The sequence below is a fragment of the Tauraco erythrolophus genome, chromosome 4 (assembly GCF_009769465.1).
Source record: "Tauraco erythrolophus isolate bTauEry1 chromosome 4, bTauEry1.pri, whole genome shotgun sequence".
Taxonomy (NCBI): Eukaryota; Metazoa; Chordata; class Aves; order Musophagiformes; family Musophagidae; genus Tauraco; species Tauraco erythrolophus.
In genome coordinates this window covers 47,983,253-48,010,741 of record NC_141468.1, presented here as the reverse complement: position 1 = coordinate 48,010,741, position 27,489 = coordinate 47,983,253, and the positions used below count along the sequence as shown (strand labels likewise).

Genomic DNA, 27,489 nt, shown 5'->3' with positions numbered 1-27,489 from the left:
ATGCTTTAAAGCAGCATCTGTCTTGATGGTCTTAAAAATACAGCTTCACATCATCTGATTGAGGCAATAGGCTCAATAGTGTACTCGAGGGTTTCTTGCGTAAAAGTTCCTGAACAGGGTATGTGTAAGAATAATTTTCATTGCACTAGGAGATCAAAAAAATCATCAGAGGAACCAACATATAAATGTAAATAAGTCCTTGTTCCAAACAGTTTTCTACAGTGAAATTTTAGCCACTCAAGTCAATAACAAAGCTGTTACTATCTTCAATTGGGACAGGATTTCTTCCTTACGAGCCAAGTAGTCGAAAAGTAGAGGCACATTGTCCGAAAAACTGCAGGAACTACAAGGCAAGATCTGTTGGTTGGGAACAGGCGGTCAAGTAGAAGGACCCTTGAGAAGTTTCCTGTTTGAAATAGTATGTTTGTTTATTTTTTTTCCAGGTTTGCCACATATAGTGCTATGTCTTGTTCTGTTTGGATTTTGTTAGTAATCAAAAGTTCTCTCTTCAAGAGTCTGATTTATTGTCCCCCCTCCCTGGTTTTCAAAGTACCACCAAGACAGAAATGGTTGGCAGGGGAAATTACTGCCAGAAAAGTATCAACATATTAAAGTGTTTATTTAAAAGACATAACTACCTGGACCTTTTCCAGCATTTCAGTATTTCAGACACAGGATATACTGTATCTAATACAGAAGGATAGAAGCTAATCATTTCCATTAAACTATGCAGTGAGTGAGACTGCACTAAAAAAAACCACCTTTCATTTCTTCTAATTGGGTATTCAACTTTGTGAATCAAGTAGGCTCCTAGGGCTTAGTTATATGCACAGAGTTATCGTCCCCCTTGTAGCAGGTCTGCTCTACATGCTCATAGTAATCACCAATGTTTAATTTAACAGATGGTTGGAACCTGTACAATTCCTCTTAAGAGGTACAGGGTATGGTTATATCATTCCCAATGTTGAATTAAAAGTAGAAATCCAACACCAAGTGATGCTGCTTATCCAGTAGAAGTCGATCTATCATTTCTACAGCTTTTTAAGTCTCTCTGATCTGAAACATATGAGGGAATTTTACATTTTAAGTATGATTGTCTTTTCTTGTCATTTAAGAGGCAAAAAGAGAGGTGCATATTAAAAACCTATTAACCCTACAAATAAGTAATTTATGTAAAAGTCAGATCTGCATACCCTGTTATTCTTACTTATAGTTCCCTGAATGAGGCAGAAAAACTAATTACTTTTATTTATACAGTCCATTAGAGTAGAGTACTTTACAGTCAAGTAAAAGAAGCAAATCCCTGCTCTCAGGACAGTGTTGTCTGCAATGTATATGGCAAAGCAAGCAGGGACAAGAGCCAAAGGTAGGAGTGCAGGAAGACTTATGTTATAGGAAGACTAGAGTTAGGGAAGTTTGAGACACGATCTCTTCATCTTGTCACTTCCAGAGATTGTAAGCAGGAAACAGTCGAGTGTGACAATTTGAGATTTGTCAAAAAATGTCATGCAGTACCATTCAACTTGAATTTCTGAGAGCACAAATATCACCTGGTATTTTTACAACAAGAAATAAAAATGGACAAAGCAATCAGTTGCAGCGCAGCTTCCTACATTGTCTGTCAGCCTCTTTTTTCACCCGAAGTAGTAAGACTTATTCACAGGAATCCTGTTTAAAAAACAAAACCAAAAATAATCTTATATACTTTATTAAAAGGCTGCTGTTCCCCTTGTTTTATCATTGAATGCTTTCTTTTCTGCAGTTTATACTGATTTCTGTTCTAAAAGCCCACATTTCTCCATCATGACACTTTTCCTATTTAAATCAATTTCTAATCAAAACTTGAATTAAAGTTGCTTCTGTTCTCACATTGAATTTCATAAACTTGCTTTCAGAAATATGGGGGCTTTTTGTCTTAGGGCTAAGACCGAAATTGACATTTCCTTCCCGTTCACTGCTCCCAGCCCCGATTTTTGTTTAGCTTCTAGTGAGTTGTTATGGTTACTTTTTAATTTGGGCAGTGAAAAAACAAAACAGGAAACATGTCTTTGAATCTTCTAGCAAACAAGGACAGTAGGCTCAGGTCAGTGTCTGATCTACTGCATAGCTTTGCAAGGTAATAATACTCAATAAAAAATCAGAGGCCTTTTACATTTGCACACTTTGTTTACAAATGCTTTCAGGATCCTTTCGTTTTACTATCATTTTGCATTTTTTTTCCCTAACAAAGGCACTGGGATTCCATCTCTGCAAAGCAAAAAATCCACATAATCAAGACAGGTGGTCTTTTTCATATCATATTTTTACACAAGCTGGATGAAATCCATGCATAGTTGCTGACTTGCATTTGCTTCTCTCTCCTGTTTCACTGATCGTTCACTGGGGAACTATTAAGGTCCAGCCTGCTTCTCCCAGCTCAGCTTCTCCCTGTGGTCCATTAACACTTGTCCAGATTCTAAAGATATTTACAGTAGAAATCATGCTTTTGCACTCCCTGTGTACCCTTTCCAAGCATATCTTGCATATGAAAGATCAAATCTGTACACACATACAACAAGCTACGAGCCAAGGCCATCAGAGAACCCAAGTATACCAGCCATTAGAAGGTTATCTTCACACTTTGTAGGCCAGAAGGCTGTAACAGTTCAAAAGACACAGAAAAAAGAAAATTTTCTGATGTCATTCCTGCCAGGACTTTTTTGAGACTTAGTGTATTATATTCTAGGTGTTCCAGGTATGACTTTCATTTAGCTTATGCGTTACTTTCAGAAATAGACTTGATCTTGAGACTCAGAAGGGCTCATCTGATTTCAGGATTAGCAAAATTATGTAAATGTCCTGACAAACTGCAGTTGGCATAAGTGTAATGTAAAGATCCTGCTTCATATTTATGTGCCTTTTCCAGTGAACCATAAGATACGTTTCCATAGCTTCACTTGGACTTGCCTGGGTCCAGGTGCATGCATTAGTTTTCAGCGGATCACTGTGGGCTTTGTACAGCTAATTATTTGTTTTCGTGTGAACAAAGCTAAAAAAATAACTAACTACAACCATAAGATTTCTCCTTCCTTGTCCTTATTCCTAAACTTTCCTCAGAATAAAAGAAATATAAAAAAGAGGATCTCTTTGATGACATCTTTTACCAGCCATTTCTCAAATAAATTTGAAAAACTATTTCAAATATACCTTAGTTTATAAACAGTAGATTAAAAATGCACTATAACTGAAATGATGATAATAAACCAAGGTAAGTAAACAGCAAATCTTTAACAAATATTATTACACTGATTAATATAAAAAGCATTTGAGTAAACTAATCTGTCTGTAAATCTAAATATTAACCTATTTGCAGAGATTAGGATTCCTTCTCTTCTCAAAATCATGAACTTAATTGAGTTAAACAAAAATCTTTTATATGGACACCTCTAATTAACAATCACTATCACTACTGAGAGACCACAAAAATCTTGAACAGTACACATCCCTTTTCATATGGCTTGACCTCTTTTTCTTCCTCTTATGCCAAAGAGAGCCAAGTTTTCCTATCAGTCAGAATAAACCTTATAGTAAATAACTTATAAAAATCAACTAGGTAAATATGTGCAGAGCTGACATGGAAGATTATCAAGACAGCTGTGAAGGTGCCGATGCAACACATGTACACATGTATAAAACCTGTCTCTAGCATGAAGAAATGCAAAACCTGTTGACTTCATATTGAGTTACTCTTAGAATGTTGAAGCCAATTTTAAGTCAACCATAATCACGTGAGATAAGCAATAAAAACTTGCAAACAGCACTTGCAAAGAACTTAGAATAGTTTATACAATTTTTTTAGCTTTTCATTTAGGTAGTTTCATTTGGGTTTTTAAACTTTTGATTTTTGAAAATCAGCAAGAAAAGGTTTGGTGGTTCTTTAGTCATAACACTGAAAACAGAAAAGTCTGACCCATCTGAAGGATTATTTGTTGCCATACATCTTCATTTGATCCATTTATACTTCTTAGATTGAACAATGACAGGCAGCAAAGGTAGAAAAGATCCAGACGGGAAGGTGCTCTCTTAGACAAGCTAACACAGTTAGAAAATGTGAACAAGATTTTCAATTACTTAATCTTTCCATCAATTCTTAAAACATATTAATGAGAGACTTGGCATAGACCTGAATGGTCTGTAGTTTACTGTCTTTGTGAACAACAAAACAAGTTTTATTTCTTTTGTACTTCTTTGAGTATAAGGCACATAACTGGTGGAGAAGCTCAATTCACATCCAAAGCTGTTCTCTGCCTTTAACTTCAGGGAAATAAGTTCCTTTTCTAGTCTTTAAATCATTCATAAAACTAACAAAGGAGAAGAGAAGGGAGAAACAATTTTTCTATGCAAGAATATCTTAAAGACTCTTTCAATTGAAAAGAACAACAATCAGGACATTTATTCCATTAAAAAAAAAAACAAAAACAAAACCCCAAAAAACTAACAAAAAACCCAAACCCACCAAAAATATCCAGAAACACAAACAGATTTACAGTTACATAGCCAAAAGATTAATTGCCACTCACAAACTTCATAGAGAAACTGCATTTCAGAGGGAAGAACAGCAATTAATAGATTTTTTTTAATGACAGAGCCACTATGCTCTATACATGAATTTTAAGGCACGAGTGCCATTCATAGAGCTCTATTGTTATTAATAGCATGTTTATTTTTTAAAAAATAAATCCTATTGTTAAAGACTTTCATTAAGGAGTAGCAAAGGACAAAAAAAATGCGTTCTCTTCACTGAGAAGAAAGAAAGATTCAATTCTACAGCAAGAGTAAAGACATATTTTCTAGCATCCTATATATTCATGTTGTCATACAAAAATATTCATTTCCAGAATAGGAAGAACAATGCTGGATTCCAGAAACTGTGGGTGTGCAAAAGTGACTCTTTGTTATGATGATTGGCTTTGCATATTGCATAGAAACCAGAAGAATGAATTGATTTAATATAAGGAACAATACATTGTATTATAAATTCATGTACTGTAGAGAAACTCATGGTTCTGGTTGCAACAAATATGTCAAAATAGTAAATAAATCAATTCTATGTAAATTTAATTTCTCATTGTAATAAAGAAAAATACTGGGTATGCAGGAACATCTGTTCTCAAAAAAATTAAAGACAAAATAAAACATATTTCTCCAGAAAAGGACAAAAAATGCTTTGCTGACAGGAGAAACAATCTAGAGAAGAAACAAGTAAAGCCTCTCAAATAATCTCTACTTTCTGGGATTACCTGGAACAGCAAAACACTGTATTACTGGATTGAAAAATCTGTTCACCTGGGTTAAATCATTCCTGAAATCAAAACTGAACTCAAGTTTAGCCAAAGCCAAGTTTAATTTCTGCTTAGCTCAAAACAGAACCTGTGGCTTAAACTATTTAAACTCTGCAGGAACATTGCTTCATACAATTCAGTTCAGAGTTTCAGAAAAACAAAAATATCCATGTAAAAATAGAATATTACCAGCTAAGGGACCAATGATGCATAAAACCACAGGCTTATGCACAAGTTCTATCAAATAAAAAAACCCAAGCCACAACTGTTCTCACTGCACATGGCTTCCACACTTGTTTCTTCAAAAGGAAGTATTTAGATTTTTTAAAACCAGAAATTTATGCTCAAATGCACACAAACTGACACAGATTTATAAATACAGACAATTTAATCTCCAAACCTTGCACAGAAATATCTGTAAGCTCAATAATTTCAGTAAGTAAATGTAATCATGCTTTGTCACTGAACTGCTATTACAAATAAATGACTATAGAGCAAGCATGCATGATTTAATCTATTTTATCTTACACCTTTCTAGAAGATCCACCCTGATGTTTCCGCCCTTCTGAAATCCTTCCTCATATGTAACCTTCAAAGCTGTCCGACTCTGGAACTGTGGTACCACCAAAGAGCCAGTGCACCACGACAAGGTAAATATGATACAATAAAGAATGTATGGGGAAGGGAGAAAAACAAATACGAAATTTGAAAACAAACACAACCGTAAAGGTTTTCTAATTAAGTGGCATAACTTGAAGCATGTATTCAGTCTTTCCTGGGGAATACATTGTTATGTCCTCAAGTCTATTATACCATCTTCCCAGGCCAGAACTTCTGGTTGGTAACATTTGGTTTTGATTTATTATTATATCAAATGAACTTTTTTTAAGTCTGTATCGCATATTTTTTTTTTTAAATTTACTGATGCATACCCTTTCCTGTAGTTTTTCCTAGTATAACTTGATCTTGGGGTTTTTTATTTGTTGTTGGAATAAAGTTTGTCCCCCTAAAATTCTTACTCATTTCCACAAAAACGTCTGCATCCCCTCCCTGACACCTCCCTCCTCACCCCCTACATAACACAGCATATATTCCATTCCTTAAATCACATTCTTCCAACGTCACACTGCTGAATCTTAGAGAGATTAAACATTCAGTATCCGTGTGAAGCAAGGCAGGGTCTTTTCAAATTGCAGGGTCAGTCTAACTGAGGGAGCCTGTATAACATCTGAGTGGGGTCTCTATTTTATCGCAAAGGAACAGAAATAGAAGTTTCAAAAAGGTAAATGGTTACATGGGATTCTCTTTAGACTTCCCACAATTTATTTCTAAATCTCTAGATTCTCTCACTGAAATCTATCCTTTGCCACTGTTAGGGATGCAGTAAAATAAACATAGTAATTCAGCTGTCATTGACTCTTCTCACACTTGCACTGGAGGCAAAGACTCTCTTACGCAACCTGCATTCACCCATGTTGGGCAAAGCCACTCTGGGAATGCCTACAACACAGAGCCATGTTAGAGAGACCCAAGCCAGATCTAAATGAGCTGGTACATTTACGTGGAATAATTTAGAGCCTTACCGTTACTAGTTCAAACCCCAGAAGTAATACAGCCATCTGCGCCAGCTACAGGGAGCAAGTTCAGGTGGGTCTATATATGATGACAGCCCTAAAAAGTCACTGCAGAGCTGCTGTGTGCCTCCTTAGAAATGGAGATGTATCAGGTATCTGCTGCCCAAAAAGTGTGATGCTTGCAGGAACAAGAACATCGGAAGTGCAACACTAGGCAGACAGAACAGGATCTCAAAGAGAGGGGTTTAGGGATAAGAAGCCAGAGCAAGAGTTCAAGCATGTGTTTAGACTACACTCCTATGAGAAAGGAGTGACACAGACCAGATTATTCTTCGCGTGCTTCATATACATCATCTGCCATTTCATCAAAACCTGCTTAGGGAAGGAACGACCACATCTGATGGCGAACTTTGACCTTTGATAAAAATAAGGCATAGCAGTTAAATTTGGAAGTCAGTGACCCAAAGCCTCCCTAGTGCTCTGCTCATGCCCATCAACGTTTTTCAACTGCAGAGCTATCTATAAATGCAGAGGACCTGAATGCAACAGAACTAGGAAGGCATGAGAATATCAGTGTTGGGTCTGTCAAGCTAAGAAGGTTCTGTGACACATGGAAGATTAAGAGAAAGCCAAAAGGTCAAAGAACCATATCGCTTCATAACATCTCCTGTGCATGAACACAGCAGATTTGAAACTGATCATGTGATATTGCAGCACGAGAGAAACGTGATCTCAGACACTAAAAAGACCATGTATGTAAAGTGAAGTCTTCTTCCCAGCTTCTGTAGACAATTACACATTTTAGAAGCATTTTTAGAAGCATCATGTTCGTATGTCAATATAAAAATAATTTATAAATGTATCTTATTGAACAGCTTTTATTCCCATAGAGTTTAGAAACAACCATCAAGTATAATAGTTACCATACCCCTTTGGCTAGATTTAGTGAGTAGAAATATTTAAAAATGCTTGCAGATAACCTTTTTGAAAATGTCAGCTGAAGTGTATTTGCAGTTATAGAAGAAAGCCAGCTGTGATAGGTTGTACTCTAATTATGCTATATGGTTCTCACATACGTAAAATCGTCAAAATAACTCATTAAATTAGAAATGTTCTTAAAAAAAGTGTTGTTACAGTAACAGATAAAGGAATGCACAGTGTATTAGTTATCAATGCTTTATTATTGAAAACAAAATTGAAATTCTCTTATCTGGCACACAAACAATTATTTCTACAAAAAGGAAAGCCTACAAATCTGATAATTTATACAAATAACAGTTTTCAAAAAATAAAATTTTAATTTAGTAAACTTGTCTTGTGCTCTTGTATTTTTTTTAGCACTGTCTGCAATAATCCACCATAAATCCCTGAGCAGAGAGACGTATTTTAAACATGTTTTAAATTTATCCCAAAAGAAGAAAGTTATCAAGCCCAGACCTATATTAAAAAAACGTTTAAAAAAACGTATTCAGGGACATTCTGTTAAATTTACACTAGTCCTTCTTTCTCTCTTTTCTTTTTTTTTTTTTAAAGAAACAAACAAAACCAGTTACCAATGCAAGCATAATACTGCATCACAGGAGTGCTCCCCGTTCCCCCCTTTTGTGCAATGAATAAAAATTACTAAACAAGAATGAGTACAAGTTGAAGGAGACAAATAACATAGTGAACGGTTAAGACCAAGAAGCCATCAAAATTTGATGGCTGTTGAGCAAATAAAGCTGCAGGATACCACAGTTTTATACTGAGTTCAGTTACAGTTACTATCTAATTTATTTCTGTACTTTTTCCAGAAAGTCAGTAAAGCAGGAGAACAAGTTCAAGCCACCATTGTATTCTAACACTAGTTTCAATGATAAAGTAGAAATTCAACTTTTGTCTCTTCGATTGCGCTTTTCCAGCCATAGCATTATTTGAGAAAAATTTGACAGATTCCACAAAACCAAACAATCTCACCCCTCTGGCTGTTCTGGTAGGCCAGTTGTAAACATAGCAACTTACGGTATTTTAGGGAGCAAGAGGAAAGAAAAAGAAACATACATTACTACAATTTTTTACTATACTGACTTTGAAGCAGTTAATCCCCCACCTATTTCAATATAGATTTAAAATCCAAGCATAAGGGGAGAATAACCAAGAAGATAGAGTATAACTCAAGTGTCCGTTCTCCCGTTAGGTACGCGCACTAACCACAAAAAATGCAAGGGAAACCAAATAAATGAAATAGCAACACTTAGACTATAGTGTTAATGGCAGGTAATGTTGCTGCAGTCAAGTAATAAATAAATAAATACAGCAAAGTATTCTTCTCTATAGTTTTGTTGGAATGGTGCTCAACAGTTAAAAAGCAAAAAAAAATCCCAAATCCTTTCTCAGTAATAAAGAGTTTTTAACAGAAGATCCTGAAGAAGCTTCAGTTCAAGGTGCTCTAACACATTATATCTACCATTATGAAAAGAACACTGAAGCAGATACCAACAGGTCATTAAATGAAATCGTAAATTTTCTTACAAGCAATGATACTTATTCCAAAGAAAGAAAGCAGTTAACAAATGGCCTGGAAAAAAACTGACTAAAGCTTCAATACACTGCAATTTAAAATAAATTATTTTTACATTTAAAAACTGAATACTAAACCAATAACTATGCCAAATCATTCTGAAATAGTAATAAATGGAATCTCACCAAAAGCATATTTAGACATTTGACAGCTCTGCTGCTAGCACATATGTCAGAATACAAACAGAATGCTAATATTTGGTTAGAATCTGAATAGATAACATTTTTAAAACACCACCACTGTGAAAACTAAGTGGCAACCACCTTTACAGATTTCTCTCGATCTACACCATTTTAAGCGTGATCTAATCCAGTCCCTTCAGTGATTTGCTAGCCTCACCGATGTATAACATTCCCTTTTCTCCGAGTTGCTCGTGAAGTCTCATGTGTAGCATATCCAAGCACTAATGTTTTCAAATCTCACTCGGCTGAGTTACTGCAAAAATATTGTATGTAGAGTCCAGTTTAAAGTTGGTCTTATCTGACAGCAATGTAAAAAGATCAAACACGTAGTTCTATCATACTAATATCTTTTTTTCTTAAGATGACAATCTGACCACACTTATTTGATATCAGGGAAAACATCAGTCTTGCTTGTATTGCTAAATCACATCTCCGGACTTTTTTTTTTTTTACCACTCTACATACACATCCAATGTAGAATATGGGGCAGTTCCTTGCTCATACTGTCTAGCCCACAGCCATTTGACTGTGTATCTGAGGAAAACTGCGTTAAAACTTAACAAGCTGAAATAATATGCATATTCTTAGTAAACAATTTTGACTGTTGTCATCTAATCACAAGTGACAGGCTTGAAAAAAAATTGGCCATATAAGCTGTGAAATTTGTAAGCAAGTGGTCTTAAAGTGAGATACAGCAGCATTAAGACAAACTGCAAACACACTGAATTTAGTACACATTTTAATGAGTTACAGTATCAGCAAAATACTTTAACCTACTATTACCACTTTAACTCCCATATGGCTTAGTGTATACTGTACAATTTTCCCTTAGTATTTCTATGACAGTATACACTTCAAGTACTCACTCGAAAGTGAGCAATATGGGATTTGCAATGATTTACCAAATATGCCACAAAACCTTCTCTCAAGTGCTATGGTTCTACGTAATTTTGTGGGGTAACAAGTACTTCACAAATATCTCAAAGTCTCCCTTTTTCTATTTATCTAGAAAAAAAATTTATGCCAAAAAAGCAGAATAGCTTCTTCTAGCAGCAATTAAGACCTTTGATCCTTGCAGTCAAGTCCAAAGAGTTCTCTGATTGGACAACTGTGTGGAAGTTCTAGTTCGTGGTTTTAACCAATTTAAGAAAAAAAAAGTTCAGAGTTTCATCATGTTTTGGATGTCTTCAAACCTTGTTTCTCCATGATATTCCACAATTTGCGAAGATTGGACTGAGTGATGACATCATCGGGTTTAAGTTGAAGAGCAAGGAGGTAGTTTTCTTCGGCCTCTTTCAGTTTACCATTCAGATGGAGAATGGCTCCAAGATTCATCAGGGCAGCTGGATACTGGTACAAAAAAAAAAAGGAAACAAATATTAGGAATATTTTCAAATCTTTTTTTCAGACAATCTTCTTCCAGTTAAACAAACTATTCCCTTATGTTTACAGACTTTTCATGGAAGCAATTTAGCAAGTTAAGCGAATAGAGATAACAAGAAAAAGTTTCTGAACAGCTGCTGTATACTTTGTGCTTTAAACAAGGTGAGTTCTGGTGTCTACAGACATAGACTTCTCTCTTCAGTGAGAAAACACAGGACTCATAAAGCTTTACATGTGGTAATGTCAGCATAGCACAGTTTCCAAGAGAAAAATTAAAGTAATCCAAGAGTGGATTAAAGACAAGAATTGAATTTTAATTCAACCCATTGCCAATAAAGAGTTTATAATCTTTGGGAATAGTTAGCACATTGGAACGCTTCCCTTTTTTTCTTTGTCTTAATTATAACTAGTAGAAAATACGATCTGTTCTCAGATTCTAAGGATGTTCAGGGGACGTAGGATATCCATTTAAATTCAAGCTGTGGCAATTATTTCTTAATGAACGACTGAACAAAATTAACAATAGTGGAAACACATGCTATTTTAATAACAAAGACATGAAAATTTCCTTACAAATCCATTAAAAAGCTTCTTACATTACTAACAATTTTTCCATCTTTAGCAAAGACAAAATGTTTTTTATTTTTCCATCTTCAGATTATTCCACTATTAAATAATAGGTTCTTCACGATAATTATACATGCCTGGTTACTAGAGTTAACAAATACTACAAGGGCAGAAAAGCAGATTTACGAAGCTGAAGAGAACAGTCTAACCTACCTTTTCGCAAGTACCTAAGGTATTCATTCACTCCTGAGAGCATAGTAAAGGCATTTGACAAACCAGCACCTTGCATTTCAAAGAAATAGGGTGTCCCAGTTTTAGCTGGGACAGTTAGCTCTTCTTTTTAGCAGCTAGAAGAGCTCCGTGTTTTGGTTTTACTCAGAGGCTCGCTCTGAGAAGAATGCTGATAGCAAGCTGATGTTTGTGGTTGGACATGAGACTCCACGGACTTTTCAGTGTGCCGGAGTGCAGAAGCATGGCGGGATAAGGGGGGAGCATAGATGGGACAAGGGGGACACGATTCCCCTTGTGATTTGTGGTGGAACTTAAGATTGAGGGCCAAACTGGCCAATTAGTGTTCCATATCATGCAGCGTCACGCCCGGTATAAAAGTGAGGGGCAGCCGGACAGAAGGGCTTTTGCGCTTTGGCTCTTTCGCCGCTTTTGCTCTTTTGCGCTTGCTGCGCTTTCGCTCTATTGCCTTTTTTTCCCCCCTCTCTCTCCCAGTACTCCCACTCTCGGAGTACTATCTCTCTCTTTCTCTGCCCCTCTCTATTTCGGGGCCTCGCGTTCGTCCGGGATTGCAGCTTCGGGATGAGACGGGCTTCGCATACGAGGGGGTGGTGAGCACCTACACTGTGTATTAAATCATCTGTATTAAATTGTTCTTATCTCAACCCACGGGTTTCCCGTTTATCCTTTAATTCTCTCCCTCATTCCTGGGGGTGGGGGAGGGGGAGTGACCGGCTGTGTGGGAGGGTCAGCCTAACCCACGACATAGGGGAAAAAATACTGTTCACTATGATTCTCCCTCTCACGTCACTATCATTTCCAATGAGCTTCAGGAACACTCACCTTCAAAGTCACAGAGTGTTGCCTCAGAGGGTAAGTGTTTCACGACACCACTCAGCAATTGAGCACAATGCAATACTCAAAATATGAAGTCACATGGAAACGCAGCTTCAGACTACTGGGTGGGTGTGTTCATATGCTTTAGGAGCCCTTCAGTAACAACACCTTCAGGAAAATATGGTAGGTATAAGGCCAATAAAATATGCATGAGCATTGGCCTCCCAGACTGATGTGGTAATAGGAAGTCATTAGGATGAAGACTTACCTATGTTCCAAACCACTCCACTAGCAAGTTAAACACATTACTCTTATCCTTCTCAACCAAGCTTCAACCTGCACCCCCCCATAATTCTTGTGTCCAAAACCTAAATTTTGTGGTAGAAATGTTGTTCAGAAAATTTTTTAGTTTTATATCCTACAAATATTTCATATTTTTTCAGTTTTCTTCCTGCTTCTTTTCACCTATTAACAAATGCATCACAGAAACTCAAAAAGAACTGCAACACATCAAATTTTCAGAACAACTGGCTTCCAGAGTTTCAAAATTAAGCAAAACAAAATGAGCTCAGCCCTCTCTATTGTAAACATCATAATGCTAATGCAGCGGAATCTAAATATGTTCTTTTTAGATTTAATTTTTCTTGCTTTACTCTGACAGATTATTTCCACCACCCCTGTCAGTTAATTTGTTCTACTAAAAATCGAAACAAAAAAAAGCCTCTGAAATGTAATCTTTGCTATGGACAACACTTATCAGCAGCCACATTAACATAGCTCCACCTGTGCAGTGCCAAACTTGCACACTATTTTATAATGGAATAATAAACTCCTTAATTACAGACATTCTGGGTACTAATTGAAGTGATGCAAGTGAAGAACGATCGGAAAAAAGCTCCACTGCACATGAATGGCTGTCTAAATATTCGTATATTTTATTTATTCATTTATTTTTAAATTTGAGATTGTTTGAGATACTTTTCTCATATCATGAGTAGGATGGTCCATTCCCACTAATTTTGCCCCTTAATTGTCTAATTAGAGGTCATGAATCAAATAGTTTTTTTTCAAGAGCACAGTTATTGTTACAGAACTGTCTTCTCACTTGAAATATAACTGTGCATATGTTTGCACCTAGACAAAGCTTACAATGGCTAAGGATTAAAAAACTTAAAATTCAGAAAAACTCGTATTAAATAAGACATACATTAAAATGTGCTCAGGGCTAATCCTACAGCACCCACAAACTTATTTTGTAGGAAGTAACACAGTTGTCTCATATGGCTTCCAGAATTCCTCTCCATTTCCTTCACACGCCCCTGAAAATATGGTATGTGTACGGTACTAATCAAGCACTCTAAAGAACGTCATATATAAGACTATATGGCTAGCTAAGACAATTTTTCTGCCATCATGTATTTAATTTGATATATCATTTCACTAAAGCAAGCAACAAAAACATCTAAAAAAAGAACAAACTGCATGCCTTTTAACTGAACATGAAATTTTCCAACTTCTACTTATCACTCCTGATTTCCTGGAGACTCAAAACATTTTAAGGCATTAATGCTCTAAACATGTACCCATGCAAAATGTAAACTGGTAACTCATTCCAGGTAGTGCTGAAAGGTCATTCCAACTTCATCGCGTTTCAAATGAGGAAGCGCACAGGATTTTGGAAAGACTGCTTCCTAACTTACTACTGTATCAACCACCCCTATATCTATGGTTCATTGTAACAGTCGCAAGAATTTTGGGTAACGGCAAGATTATACATCAGTGCCACCACTCTCTGACACCTATAAATGATGGTCTGAGGACAAGAGAGCAAGAGACATTTGCTATAGTTTTTCTTCACATACTTTGTCTTTTATTAAAGACAGCTGATAAAACCTTTCAGTACGTTACCAAAGGCAGTCAGCAGCTACCAGTGCAATAACACGGGACTTGTAGCACTGTATAACAAATGACACCACCTACTACTTCAGAGACTTGCAAGGAGAAACAGGCCTGCCTTCATTTCCTTTTGGAGACAGATGCTTTACATCAAAAAAAGCTGACTGGCATTTCTATCGGGGTTATAAATGCTGTCTTTTATGGTCTATTGGGAATTATTTCCTTTATTAGCATTTTTATCGTGGTGTGCTTGTTTCCTTAGTGGTTTTTTTTGGAAAGTGGAGGGAAGTGCTCCTGAGGAGGAGGGGAAAGAAATAACAGAGTAGTTAATGAATAACAAAATAGCAAAAGGCATCCATTTAGTTGCCTGAGGTGTTTCTGGTTTACATTGACGATAATTCTTTCAAACTTTCTCTATACTACCAAAATAAAAAGAGAGCGTTGGGGCGTGCAAACATTTTATCGTAAATTAAAGTCCTCTCTAAAATTAGAGAACTATGGAATCTCCAAATAATTCAAAATAATTCTGAGTAGTATTTCAGGATTAGACTAATGAAACCAAGCACAGTATTGGACTCATAAACAGACTGAATGTTAATGACACAGATTTAACTGATTCCTCATTCACCATTTCTGGCTCCACATACAGCAAACAACATGTCAGAAGAACAGTCCCAAACAGAAGAAGACAAGTTTACTCCTACATACTCTATAACTAAGATGTTATGGAGAGAGAAAAAAATACACAAACACTTAACCTAGCTCAAAAACACTCTTGCATGGCAGACAAGCATGAACAAACAACAGCTGAAACACAAGCAATGAAATCTGAAATTGTTTTCCCCAAAGCTCTGCTTAGAGATGACCTTCTCTGCTCAACACCACCGAGGCCAGGGCAGCAGATTCTGAGATGAAAGTGCATTTTGTTGCTGCCGGGCTACTTACACAGAAAATCATGCCAATTTTTACTCCATCACAATCACAATTGCAAGCTACTTCTCACTTAGCCATTTTAAAAGGTCACTGAAAAGATGCTGCCACTATTCCTCTTGCTCTTCATGAATTTGTGCAGCTTGTGATCTTGTAGATGTTTCAAAACAACCCCCCAGGATTGTTTAATGAATAATGCAATCAGCATGGCCAACTCATCAGAAACACAGAGGCTAAGTGTTTTGTTTTAAAACAGTGCAATTAAGGACACTTGTTCTTTTAAGGCTTCCCGATGAGTAAAGTCCATACTTAAAGAAGGACACAAAACGTCATTTACACGTGAATATTTCATCCCAGCACTTTGAGTTCAACACGGGTGAAGAATTCAGATGTTTCTCTTTGATAACTGAAGATACATAGGAGGTACAATGGGTGAGTAGTGAAGTAGCAGAACATTAGTTGTAGAATGGCTCACTAAGCATGAGAGCAGAGCATGATGGACTGCTTCATCTTATCATTGACCATGGGATAATGTGCTGTCATGCCTTTTTTGTCCTTCTACAGTGATGGCAAGAATTTTCATTTGAACTTTTATTACTGTTGCTGTAGCATAACATAGTATTTTCTGAAGCAATCAAAACGTCAACAGCTCCTTTTTTATCGCTAAAGATAACCATGGACAACAGAATCATTTCAGGGGTGGCACTTGCTTTTGACAGACTCACAACTTTTGAGTAAAACTATGACCTAGCAGTTGCCCCAAAACATAAGCATACTACTCTAAAGCATAGGGGTGGGGGGAGAAGGTAAAAGGAGAGGCAGGTGAGGGACATTTAGTGAGATGGTTGCTGCCAAATAGATCTTATGCTCCAATGCAATCCATTGATAACACTGTAAATTCAGCAGAGTGTGACACATGGAAGTAGATCTTTCTATAGGAGCAACCTAGAGTTTCCAGATAAGACAAACGCCAGTTATTCCTTCCAGAGAATCATGTTTCTACCTGATTCTTTATGCTATAAGGCTTCTTTATCTCTTAAGAACTGCAGTCTGCATATACCGTGTCTGGTACTTTGTTCCAAACAGCACATGAATCACAACTAAAACATCAATCTCCAGTAAGCTGGCTAAGATGACAAGATTAAATTGTCTAGGAACTGATAACTTGGTGCAAAAAGCATTCTGGAACAAGATGACAGGACGTATGGCAAAATATTATGGATCAGAGAGAATAAAAAAGCATAAAATTCAGAGTTGAGAGGGATTTCCTGTGGCATCAACCCAGACAGTAAAGCATTCAATTCTGCTGGAAAACAAAAAAATCAGCATCTTTGCAAACTCTTAAAATGGAAGAATGCTCTCGTCTAGGACAGTTAAGTACATTATTTAAATTGCAAGTCTGCTCATGAAGAATTTTTGTAAGTATTCTTTTGTGTCGAGAACAGCTTTCAGCTTAAATAGTGAAAAGATAGGAAATGGAGAGAAAAACATTCTCCCTGCATGTGCTAATTTGAATTAACATTGCAAAGTGGACAGTTTCCATAGCTCTATTAGTCAGAAATGGACCTAAACTTCTGCTGTAAAGGAAGCCTGTGTCCCAATCTAATTACCTTAAGACTGACTAACATACATAGCTATATAAATCTAACTAACAACAAGCCTAGATTCTAGAGGGGAATGGATCCTTGGATTTGGTCATGATCTTTAAAAGTACTACGTTGTTAAGGCTGACAGAGAACAACCTTAGTTATTATTTACTAATATGTTATTAAACAGAAAGAGACTTCATTTGGTGGTCTATTCATATTTTGTTCACCAAAGTAACAAATTACTAATCTCCAGGGAAGGTGAAAACCTACCAGGAAAAAAAAAAAAAAAAAAGTACGTTAATAAAGAAAACACACAAAAAGTAAAGTGGGTAGATAGGAAAAAAATACAGTTTCTGTTGAATGCTATTTATGTAATAGTCTCAGGTTAGGATAACGTATCAAGTTAACGTATCAAGTTAATAAGGCAGAAGAACAGGAGTTAATACCTGGCCACCTTTACAACTGATGATACTACATAAATATTAGGTCACATACATTTTGTAAAAGATTTTTTTATTAGTTTACATTTGGACATTCTTATCTGGACATGCAAAGCAGATGACACTTTAACCTGCCTGGTGAAGGGAGAATACACATGGGAATTGTTTGTATGCATTAATCTTGTGTGCTGTCACACACTGAAGACTGTGTAAAAATTGAAAACTATAGGATGTGTACATTTTAAACCAGAAATTAAAAGTGAAGGAAGGTTTTTTTTACCATTTTTTACCATATTTATGGGTGATGGATGTGGGAGTTTTCATCAACAAGCAAACTGTGAAATTATTCCGTTTGCTTGTAGATTTAGACATCGGCATCATTAAGGAAACCCACAGCTGTGAGTCAGGGAAGAGTTCTAGACTTGGCATGGAAAGGAAGCACCAAGCAGTCTACTTTAATTCTCAAATTATCACATCAATAGGGGACATTTTAGTATCAATGTTCTCCAGCCAGTGGAGACTTTTTTTCCTCAACATCTTTTTCATCTTAACCTTCAGAGACTGCTCAGAGTTTTAAAAACATAGTTATTCAAAACCAAACAAGCAGATGTGGATACAGGTTACATCTTGCTGTTGAAAAGCTTTCTACCATTGGCCTTTATATAAACTCAGAGTACACTGTTTTGTGTATCAGCAAGTTAACAAAAGCATGTGTTACAACTGGTAAAGGCTGCACATCATAACAACAGCTGAAAAAGTGCCACAGAAATGTACTTACATTTGTAATTTCTGTGTATCTAGACTTTTTCCCCCAATGGCCATGCATCAATTGCTTTGATTTATGCTTCAAAAACCTTCTAGTAATCACTCTCAGTTTATATAGAAACCGTGATGGACATTTTTAGATAACATACTCATATTACCATAATAAATGCTAAACAGGAACATACGTTATGAGTATTTAATATTATGGTTATATTAAAAAAAAAACCCACAACATTTTCCAGGCCTGAAAGTGTTTCTAATTAAACTTTTTAGTTTTCTAGCTCAAATGTTTTCATCAGTATAGGATATGATAATCTTACCCAGTTCTCCTAGCACTTTAGGATTTCATAAAAAAAATCTTCAAATAACTTAAACTTTGTTTATAGAAATCCAACTGTGCTCTGATGTCTACAATTTGATAATTTTCATACATAGCTACGATTATGGTATAAAACATTTAACATTTTTTTTTACTGTATCTAACAGGAGTAGGTTTAGAGCTAATTAGGAAGTCTATGCTCTCAGCAAGTGAGAAACTTGCTGAATAGCAATGCTATCTGTACTACCATAATGACAAATAGAAATTGCTTAAAATCTTCCAGTAACAGAATTTTGTCCTATTAAGAAAAAATAAGGGTGTTTTACAACAAAATTGAATCTGTTAGTAAATGTATTTTTTGCATGCACTTTCTTTCTAAACCTTGGGAACCTGAAAAATAAATGGCTTTGTGTTATTGCCTAAAGAAAGATAAACCCCACTTTTAAATTTAAAGAAATGTAAAGTGTTGAAAGAAAAATGAATATGCTCTACTTAACCCAATAGCACACGTGCATATTAGACAGAATAGCTGTCCATATTAACATAATCAAAACTGGCTAATCTTCAGAGAAAACTCTAATTTACAGATCATCTGAGGTTATGATCATAATTATACTCACAGTATATACTACTTGCATTAAAAAAGCTATTTTTATCCAAACAAATAAAATGTCATTGGAAAATAAAAATGCTGAGAATGAATGCATCTTCTGTCTACTTTTGTCAAGATACTGATCAAATACATCAGTACCCAGAGAAGGTTGTATCATTTTTCAAGATGCTAGCCACAGGCATATGAAATAGGGCCTTAGAGCTTCCATTTTTGAGTAGAACAGCCAACTACTGAAACTCCAGAAGGAAAAGATTTTCATTTCTGGCCTTGAAAAGTTAGCTAAGTTCTAATTAAGGAAATCCCAAAATCACAAGATTTCCAGTGTTTTGACTCAAGTTGTTCAGATGAATGTCAAATGCCAAACAAGGCTTTGCACCTTTGGCTGACAGGTGTAGTCAGCTGAATTCAGTGCTTGAGAACTAGTTTCATATTGACATTGCTGTACGTTTTCCAAAACTATTTAGGTATTTGCAGCTGTATAGGTGTAGCTTTCAGGCACACTGTGTAAACCATTATGCAACTTGACATACTTGCTCTGAGCACAAAGGGTGAGAATCTTGCTAATTGGTTCAAAGTTTATATTATGCATAATCACTATCAAGACAGCCCAAAGAAAAAGCATGATATTAGAGCATTACGGAAAGAGGAAAAAAGAAAGCACTAGGAGATTATGAGGCGTTGTAGGATGTTTCAGGATGAATTCTAGCCATCATTCCACCCCTAAATTGACACGCTATCTTGTGGCTAACTTTCCCTACACAACAGAATCAATCGTTATTCCTCTGTGGGTAATAATTTCACTGGCAGGAAAGTACAATTGATGCCTATCATGTGAAGTGATACAATTTCCATAATAACATGGTTTATCAATAGCATTTGAAGGCATTTTCAAATTGGTCAAAAAATGCAACTTCATCATGTGGAAATATTACCAAGGCAATTTTGCAAATAAAATTTGTAAATTTTGTATCTTTGTAAATAAATAGCAACACTCTTGAGATGATGTATCATTCAAGGAACCACATTTTTGTTATGGAGTAGACACAACCGAAAATGTTTGAAACAATCTTGTTCATAAATACTTTCTTTTCTGAAATTTCTGCAGGGAAAACTTTGAAGTATTTGCATATCAATCTTTTTCCTTTCCTTTTGTCCTTTTTCATCTCGCTTCTATCACTTCCATGTGTATTGCATAATGCAAAAAGGTTATGGCCACACTCTTTCTTGACTTTGGTTTTACTCGCAAGATTATGAGAGCAGCTGAGAAAAGAGGCACATAGTATTGGTCCTTTGCAAAATGCTGAATTACAGTGCTCAATGTGATTCATAAGAATTCATGCCTTACTTTTTGGCAGCCAGTAACCTGCAGGTGCTCCCTATATAGTATTTAGCAATTACATCTACAGTACATATTAAAATTATTAACTTCCAGGGTAAGTGCAGGGATTTAATTTTGATTCTTGGAGCTTAAAGATTTTAAGGCTGTAGTTTCTAAAATTTGGTCTTTTGATCATTAATAGTAAGACCACTGAGCACCAATTGCTCACTAGGCTTTTACAAGGTTGTGACTTGTGAAAAAATAAAATTACTTTCTGCTAGGGCAGCCTTATTTACCATACCTGATCAGTGACACATATGTTTACAGGGCTTTGTAATTAATATCAATAACAGCAAGTCATGTTCAGTGGTAGATCTACACATTCTACTTTGAAAGTTTGCACTTTATACTGCATATGCTGATAACTCCTCTTTATCCAACAGAAACCATCTGTATTCTTCAAAGTACGTTTTTAAGAAATAGATGCATGAAGCAACACTGTGAATAATATTTTCCTTTTTAAAAAGGTTTAATTAATTATTTCTGAAGGCACAAGAGGACAACTAGTATTTGCAGGAGTAGCACCAAGAAATTAAAGTTCAATTCCTGCCTCTGAAATTCAACATCAAAAATTACTCAGTGAAATGAGATGCTGGCTCCAAACTGCCCTCGAAAAAGCCCTCCATGACTGGAGCAAACTATAATTCAGCGCCAGTAGAACTGTTATGCAGTTCTGCAGTTGATGGCTCAAGTTAATTTGCCTTGTTGTTATATACTTTCACTACACACACCACCAATTCTATATGAACACCACAGGATCCTACAGAAATTAACTTTGGATCCTACCTATCAGCAATCTTTTTGTTAAAGATCATTTTTCCCCTCAAATCAAAAGTTTTGCCTCCTGTGCAATTTCCATAATATCTGTTCAGAAAGCATTTTCTTTATTATGGGTAAAATATCCAATTTGTGAACTAATTGGCAAAAATATCCATTAATGCAGCTATCAGAATAGAATTTTTCAAACAGAATTAATGAAGGATCATGTATTGATTTTTCAAAAATGACAAAAAATAAGTCGGATAAAATGCAGTCAGAATGTGAAGAAATGAAGTAGAACTACTGAGTTACAATAAAATTCCACCCAATAATTCAACCATAAATATAGCAATCATTTACCCCATGGAATCTAAAAGACAAACAGCAAACCTTCATACAAAATTTAATTTAGGGTTTTATTGTGGAGTTTTACTTTTACTGTTGTTGTTATATTGGAAAAGATTTTCTTTCACGCTGTAATTGTTTTCAGTGAGTTTGAGGCAGCCAGATGCTGAAGCAACTGGCACTGTTACAAACCATAACATCAGATGAAAGTTACTTACTGTTACAGGAAGACAATCTTTACTGGAGCACCTGAAGAATTAGTAAAACTGCCTCAGCTTAGTTATAGAGCTTTTCACTATATGGAAGACATGTTTCAAAAGGATAGGTACACTTCAATGTATATTTGCTCTCCTGTACAACTAACTGTGGTAAATAGAATCACATAAATGCAATATGCAGAGCTGACCAATACACAACGGCTCACAGTGCCTCAAGAAAAAGGAACTGGTTTTGGGGGGAAATTAAAACCTATCCATCCCCTTCTCACTGCATCTTCTCATTAGCAGACAACTGATCTCTAGACTGTGAAAAACACGTTCAAGCTGATACTAAAGTTACTCTTAAAGACAAATTCTGAGAAAATTACTTCACCCAGACACCTGCCACCCATCCCCTTCCTAGCTGTCTGCAAACAGTTCTCAGGGAGATCTCAGACCAAATCCAGCCTTATTGTAGGGCATTTTTCCTCCGTACAATCACCTAGATACACCCGGAGGTGCAGGAGGGCAGGGGAGAATATCAGATGCATCAAAACCATCTTGTGAACAGAAATGTAAGTTTTCCAGAACTGGCAGGGGAAAAAAAATCTAGTAGGATATGCCAACTCACAACTAAAAATAATTTCTAGAATGAGAAATATATCAGAAGTATAGATTAAGAAGAAAATTAGGAAGTTATTTATTGCAAAACATCCTACTGAGAATGTACTGTTGCTGGGTTTATTTAATGAGCATTAAAAACACTTCCTTATCAGTTCTAATTGCATAATAAATTCATTGCATTGTTTCCAGAATCAGCACTAGAATCATCTATTAGGAAGAACATTGCTGGATTCTCTTTAATTGAGTTCAAACAGATGGTTTAATTTCTGAAATGCTCATCTACTGCTGTGAGTTCTATATTTCATGGCACTTTATATTTGATTGACACTGAGGGCTACATTCACAAGACAAAGACAATCTTGGTCTCTCCAGGAAATGATGCAGGCAGCATAGTACCCCCTGCCATATTACTATCAGACTATGAATCACTATCAAGTGCATAGGTCTATCCACGATACATCATCTTCACTTCCACAATTTCAGCAGAGAGACTGCATCTTTACAAACTACCACCTCCCATCATCTCAAAGCTTGATGATTCCTTTTATTTAAATCAGTAGTACAAATCTAGGCTGTGACCTATTACTAATTAGTTTTTTTGAATACTACTACTAACCTATTTTTTGAATAATTCAGAAAATGAACATCGTAGTTGAGTACAAGCACAACTGTTGCACAGTTGTTTTCATACTGAAAAATAATCATAGGGAAAAAAAGTTCTCTGTCTACTAAGATGTGAATGAAAAACACTAAAACTTTAGATGAAAGAAAACTGCACTCCAAGAGACAGGCCTAGCTGACCTCATATCCTTTTTTATTCAAATAATTTTGATGGTTGACTGAATGTATTTATATAGCAGATAAAGACTTTAGATTTGCACAATGAAAATACATTTAAAGCCAGAAAAAGAAATGTGAGGACACTAAGATTTCCATTCGAGCTAACTAAGGCATGGTCCTACAAAATTTCAGAATCAAGGTCTTGACAATAAAATAGCTCAAGTATTATTTGGTATGAAAATTTCTTCTCTTTGAGAATCTATCCATTGAGAATTACAATCATCCAATGGGATCGGAAAAACATCAGTATTCTGTATCTAGGTAGGTACCTAGAGAGAAAAGAGAGAATCATAGAATCATTTAGTTTGGAAAAGACCCTTAAGGTCATCGAGTCCAACCATAACATGAACATACATCTTAATACTTGGGTGATTAACTTCTCAGGAAACATCACTGAACCAATAAAAAACCTATATGATTTTCGTGAAAACATGGTCTCTTACTTTTTGGAGATTTAATCACATAAACATTTTGAACACTGTGGACAACAGAGCCTACAACAGAAAATGGGAGCATAAACCAAAAAACTCTGGGATATGTTTTTTGTGAAGAAAAGACTTTACCAGCAGCTCTAGGCAGCACAAAAGATTGCCGCCACCAGACATACTGAAAGCCTTATATGACCTATGTCCTAAGCGAATAGTGCATGGATTATCAGATAGTTTCGTTCTTTAAAATTATGTGTTAAGCACAAAATAACTGTTTCGGCAGTTCTTGGTAAAAGTAATGGATGATTTAATGAAGATCTAAAGGTTAATTAAATTAGAAAAGAGGAGTTGGCATATAGTTGCTTATTTCCAACATTTGTTCTCCCTGTGAAAGAAAAGCATGTCTATATATTTTACAATTCATAAAGATGAATGACTCAGAAAACATATTACACCAATAATTAGACTGTAGAAGCATTCATATTTATAGGAAATTTGTAAACATTTTCATAGCTGAAAATAAAATGAAAAGCACTCTAAATTACCATGACAATGAGTTTGTGGCTTACTTTGCAGAGTGTTTCTGGGAATGCAGCTTACTGTTTGAAAAACTTTACGTTAAGAAGAGTTCACAGCTGCTTGTATAATTTCACTTGAAGAAATCAGGAACCTCAGAGCCCAATTTACCTCTCACATGCAGGAGGAACAGAAGCAACTCTAAACAAGTTAATGGTGTTTCTGCAATGCAATATCTGTGCAAGCAGAAGAAACACAAATGTATTTTCATTTCAGTCATTTAGAACTTGCACAGAGAAAATACTTATATATTGATTAGGATATCAATCTATAACAAATCATTCTAGATGGGAAATGAACAGCAACTTAAAGGCATTTTAATTCAATTCCAAAGCTCACAAATTACACTGAGTGAGCCAATAGATCTCAGGTATTTGTATATTTAACTGCTTGTATAAGCAGAAGAAAAGAGTACAAATGAACTCCCCATAATCTAACTCTCACAAAACTGAAGCTGAAAACTATAATGACATGATTTCTAGCTTTCTGTCATGCATCTTACATAAAGATGGATCACAATATCAAGAACTAAATTTAAGTATTCCATAATCACCTAAAAGCATGTTCAATCTTTGCTTTCACAGAGCTGCTAAAATGCATGAGAAAAAATACGTAGCATTTTCTGAGGTAAGGCTATAAAATATTCTCATGTATTTCCCGAAGGAAATTCAGTGTTTTCCACAGCTGAGTAAATTGGTTTTCAAATTATACAACTCATCCTGATACTCTGCTTCAGTATTACAGGTAAATATCCCCATTCCAATAGGCTGTGTTCTTTCTTTTTCCCCTGATGGAGATCTTAGGGATGGGAAATGATGTATAGGGTTTTTTGTTTGTTTTGTCTGTTGTGGGAGGCACTAATCTCCGCTGAAGTAGGAATACTTCAAGATTCAGAAAAACAGCCTGTACACAAGCCTGTCTTGAAGCTGACAATTGTGCACGACAAAAAAACTGAATGCGTCTTTAAAATATTTAGGAGGATCAGGAACAAATATAATTGAAAATATAGAAAGATAACTATTTGTTGAAAAAAAATCCTACTGTTTTTGCCAGACAGCTGGACAGAGATAACATATCTGTCTTGCACTTAAAACTAGGCAAGAAGAATGAAGTGAGTATCAGAAATAGTGTGGCCAGCAGGACTAAGGGAGTGATTGTCCTCCTGTACTCGGCACTGGTGACGCACTTCAAATACTGTATTCAGTTTTTGGGCCACTCACTACAAGGAAGACATTGAGGTGCTGGAGCATGTCCAAAGAAGGGTCTAGAGCACAAGCCTTAAGAGAAGCAGCTGAGGCACTGGGGTTGTTTAGTTTGGAGAAAAGGAGGCTGATGAGAGACCTTATTGCTCTCTACAACCACCTGAAAGGCGGTTGTAGTGAGGTGCGTTTCTGTCTTTTCTCCCAAGTAGCAAGTGATAGGACAAGAGGAAATGGCCTTAATTTGTGCCAGGGAAGGTTTAGGTTGGATATTATGAAAAATTTCTTCACCGAAAAGGGTGTCAAGCATTGGAAAAGGCTGTCCAGGGATGTGGTTGAGTCACCATCCCTGGAGGTACTTAAAAGACATGTAGATGTGGTGCTTAGGGACATGGTTTAGTGGTGGACTTGACAGTGTTAGGCTTAGGGTTGGACTTGATGATCCTAAAGGTCTTTCCCAACCTAAATGATTCTATGATTCTATAAGGACCTGCAAGGGGTGATGCAATAACAACAATAAAACAAAATTGAGGTGGAGGCCCAAATTAGGTTCAGAAAGCTTTACAACTCAAAAGGGGCAGAGTTCATGCATGGATAAACTCTTCCCATAGAGAAGTGTTGCTATTTCTGTGCAAACACTGAAGAGCCTTTCTATCCGAAATGAAGGGCAGCTTGCATTCAGTTAATATTAATTGTCTTGAATTTTTCCATTCTGCACCCCTTTAGGCTAGGTCAGCCTTCTGCTAGGCAAGCTGAAAAATGTCACAGTTATTCTTACATCAAATCTCAGAGTCAGTCTTTTATTGCCTGACAACAGGGAAAGGCTATCCAATTTACAGTAACCAAGAAAGTACTCTCTCACACTTTTGAGATCAGAGAGTGGTGTCATCTTTTCTCTGAGGGTGTTCCACTATCATCTCCGCTGTCAGTGGAGCCGATCCATGCCTGAGCCTCCCACCCTCGTAACTGTCTGGAGTCAAACTATTAAGAGTACGTCATCTGGAAATACAGTTCACATCAGTCATGCCTGTCTTCTCATTAGAAAACCACAGTATCCTTTTTAGTCCCTAAAAGTCCTGCATGCCCTATAACAATTCATGCAGTCTTTAGGAAGCAACAGAGCTTCAGAAGCAACAGGAAGAGAGGGAGAACTGGATCTTGGGACGTTTTCTTATTTCTCACACCTTCACTAGGATAAAAGAAAGGAGGCATTTTCAGAAGGCCAAGAGTGCTGCTGGGCTGGAAGGAATCCACAGCCATTCACATCATTGAGGCAGAAAGTTTGGCACACTTGAGAGGAAGCCTTACACAATGCAAGGCTCAGCAGCAGCTGGTGCTGGTAGTGGGAAGCTGTGCAGTCCTGACCCAGGACTGGAGAAGCTGAGAGCAGCTTGGAGGGCAGGCAGGCAATCAGCAGAAGCTCCACCTGCCACACAATGCCCACTTTCGTATTTTCTATAAAGGTCTTTTGGAAGACAACTGAACAGGTAAATCTGCTGGATGCTAACTACCCAACTACCTAAAAATACAGCTCGGTGGTCGTTTCCCGACACCAATACATAGAGATAAAAGATAAAAGATTGCCATGTGTTCATTACTTTGAATAAACAAATAAATAGACAGAAGAACATTTTGAAACAAGGATTCTCAACTGGAAAGTGTCATACGTTACTGGCAATAATACACAGCGTAAAAATCATAGAAGTACTGTTTCTCTAGAGGAACACATCAGCTTTATCCTTACTATGTTCTGGAAACCAGAAGTACAACCGCAAGACACTCCAGTAGGGTTTGGATAACAGGGACTAGGTAGACTGCTCAAAAGAGCTGCAGGAGCAATAGATTCATCACTGGTGAGGGATACACAGTATGCCTGGAGCATGTGAGGATGGCAGTGGATCCAGTGAAGCATGGAACAGTGACAGTTTTTTGTCAATTG

At 36.4% G+C, this 27,489-nt stretch overlaps 1 protein-coding gene across 2 annotated transcripts in view; it reads right to left on the bottom strand.

Annotated features, from left to right (window-relative positions):
• Positions 1–10,807: 10,807 nt before the first annotated feature.
• TMTC2 (transmembrane O-mannosyltransferase targeting cadherins 2) overlaps positions 10,808–27,489 on the bottom strand; it is a 264,093-nt gene continuing 247,411 nt past the window's right edge. For both annotated transcript variants that reach the window (XM_086610426.1, XM_086610427.1), the window contains one exon: positions 10,808–10,987. In XM_086610426.1, coding sequence (XP_086466552.1) covers positions 10,808–10,987 — 180 coding nt within the window. The remainder of the gene's footprint in view (positions 10,988–27,489) is intronic.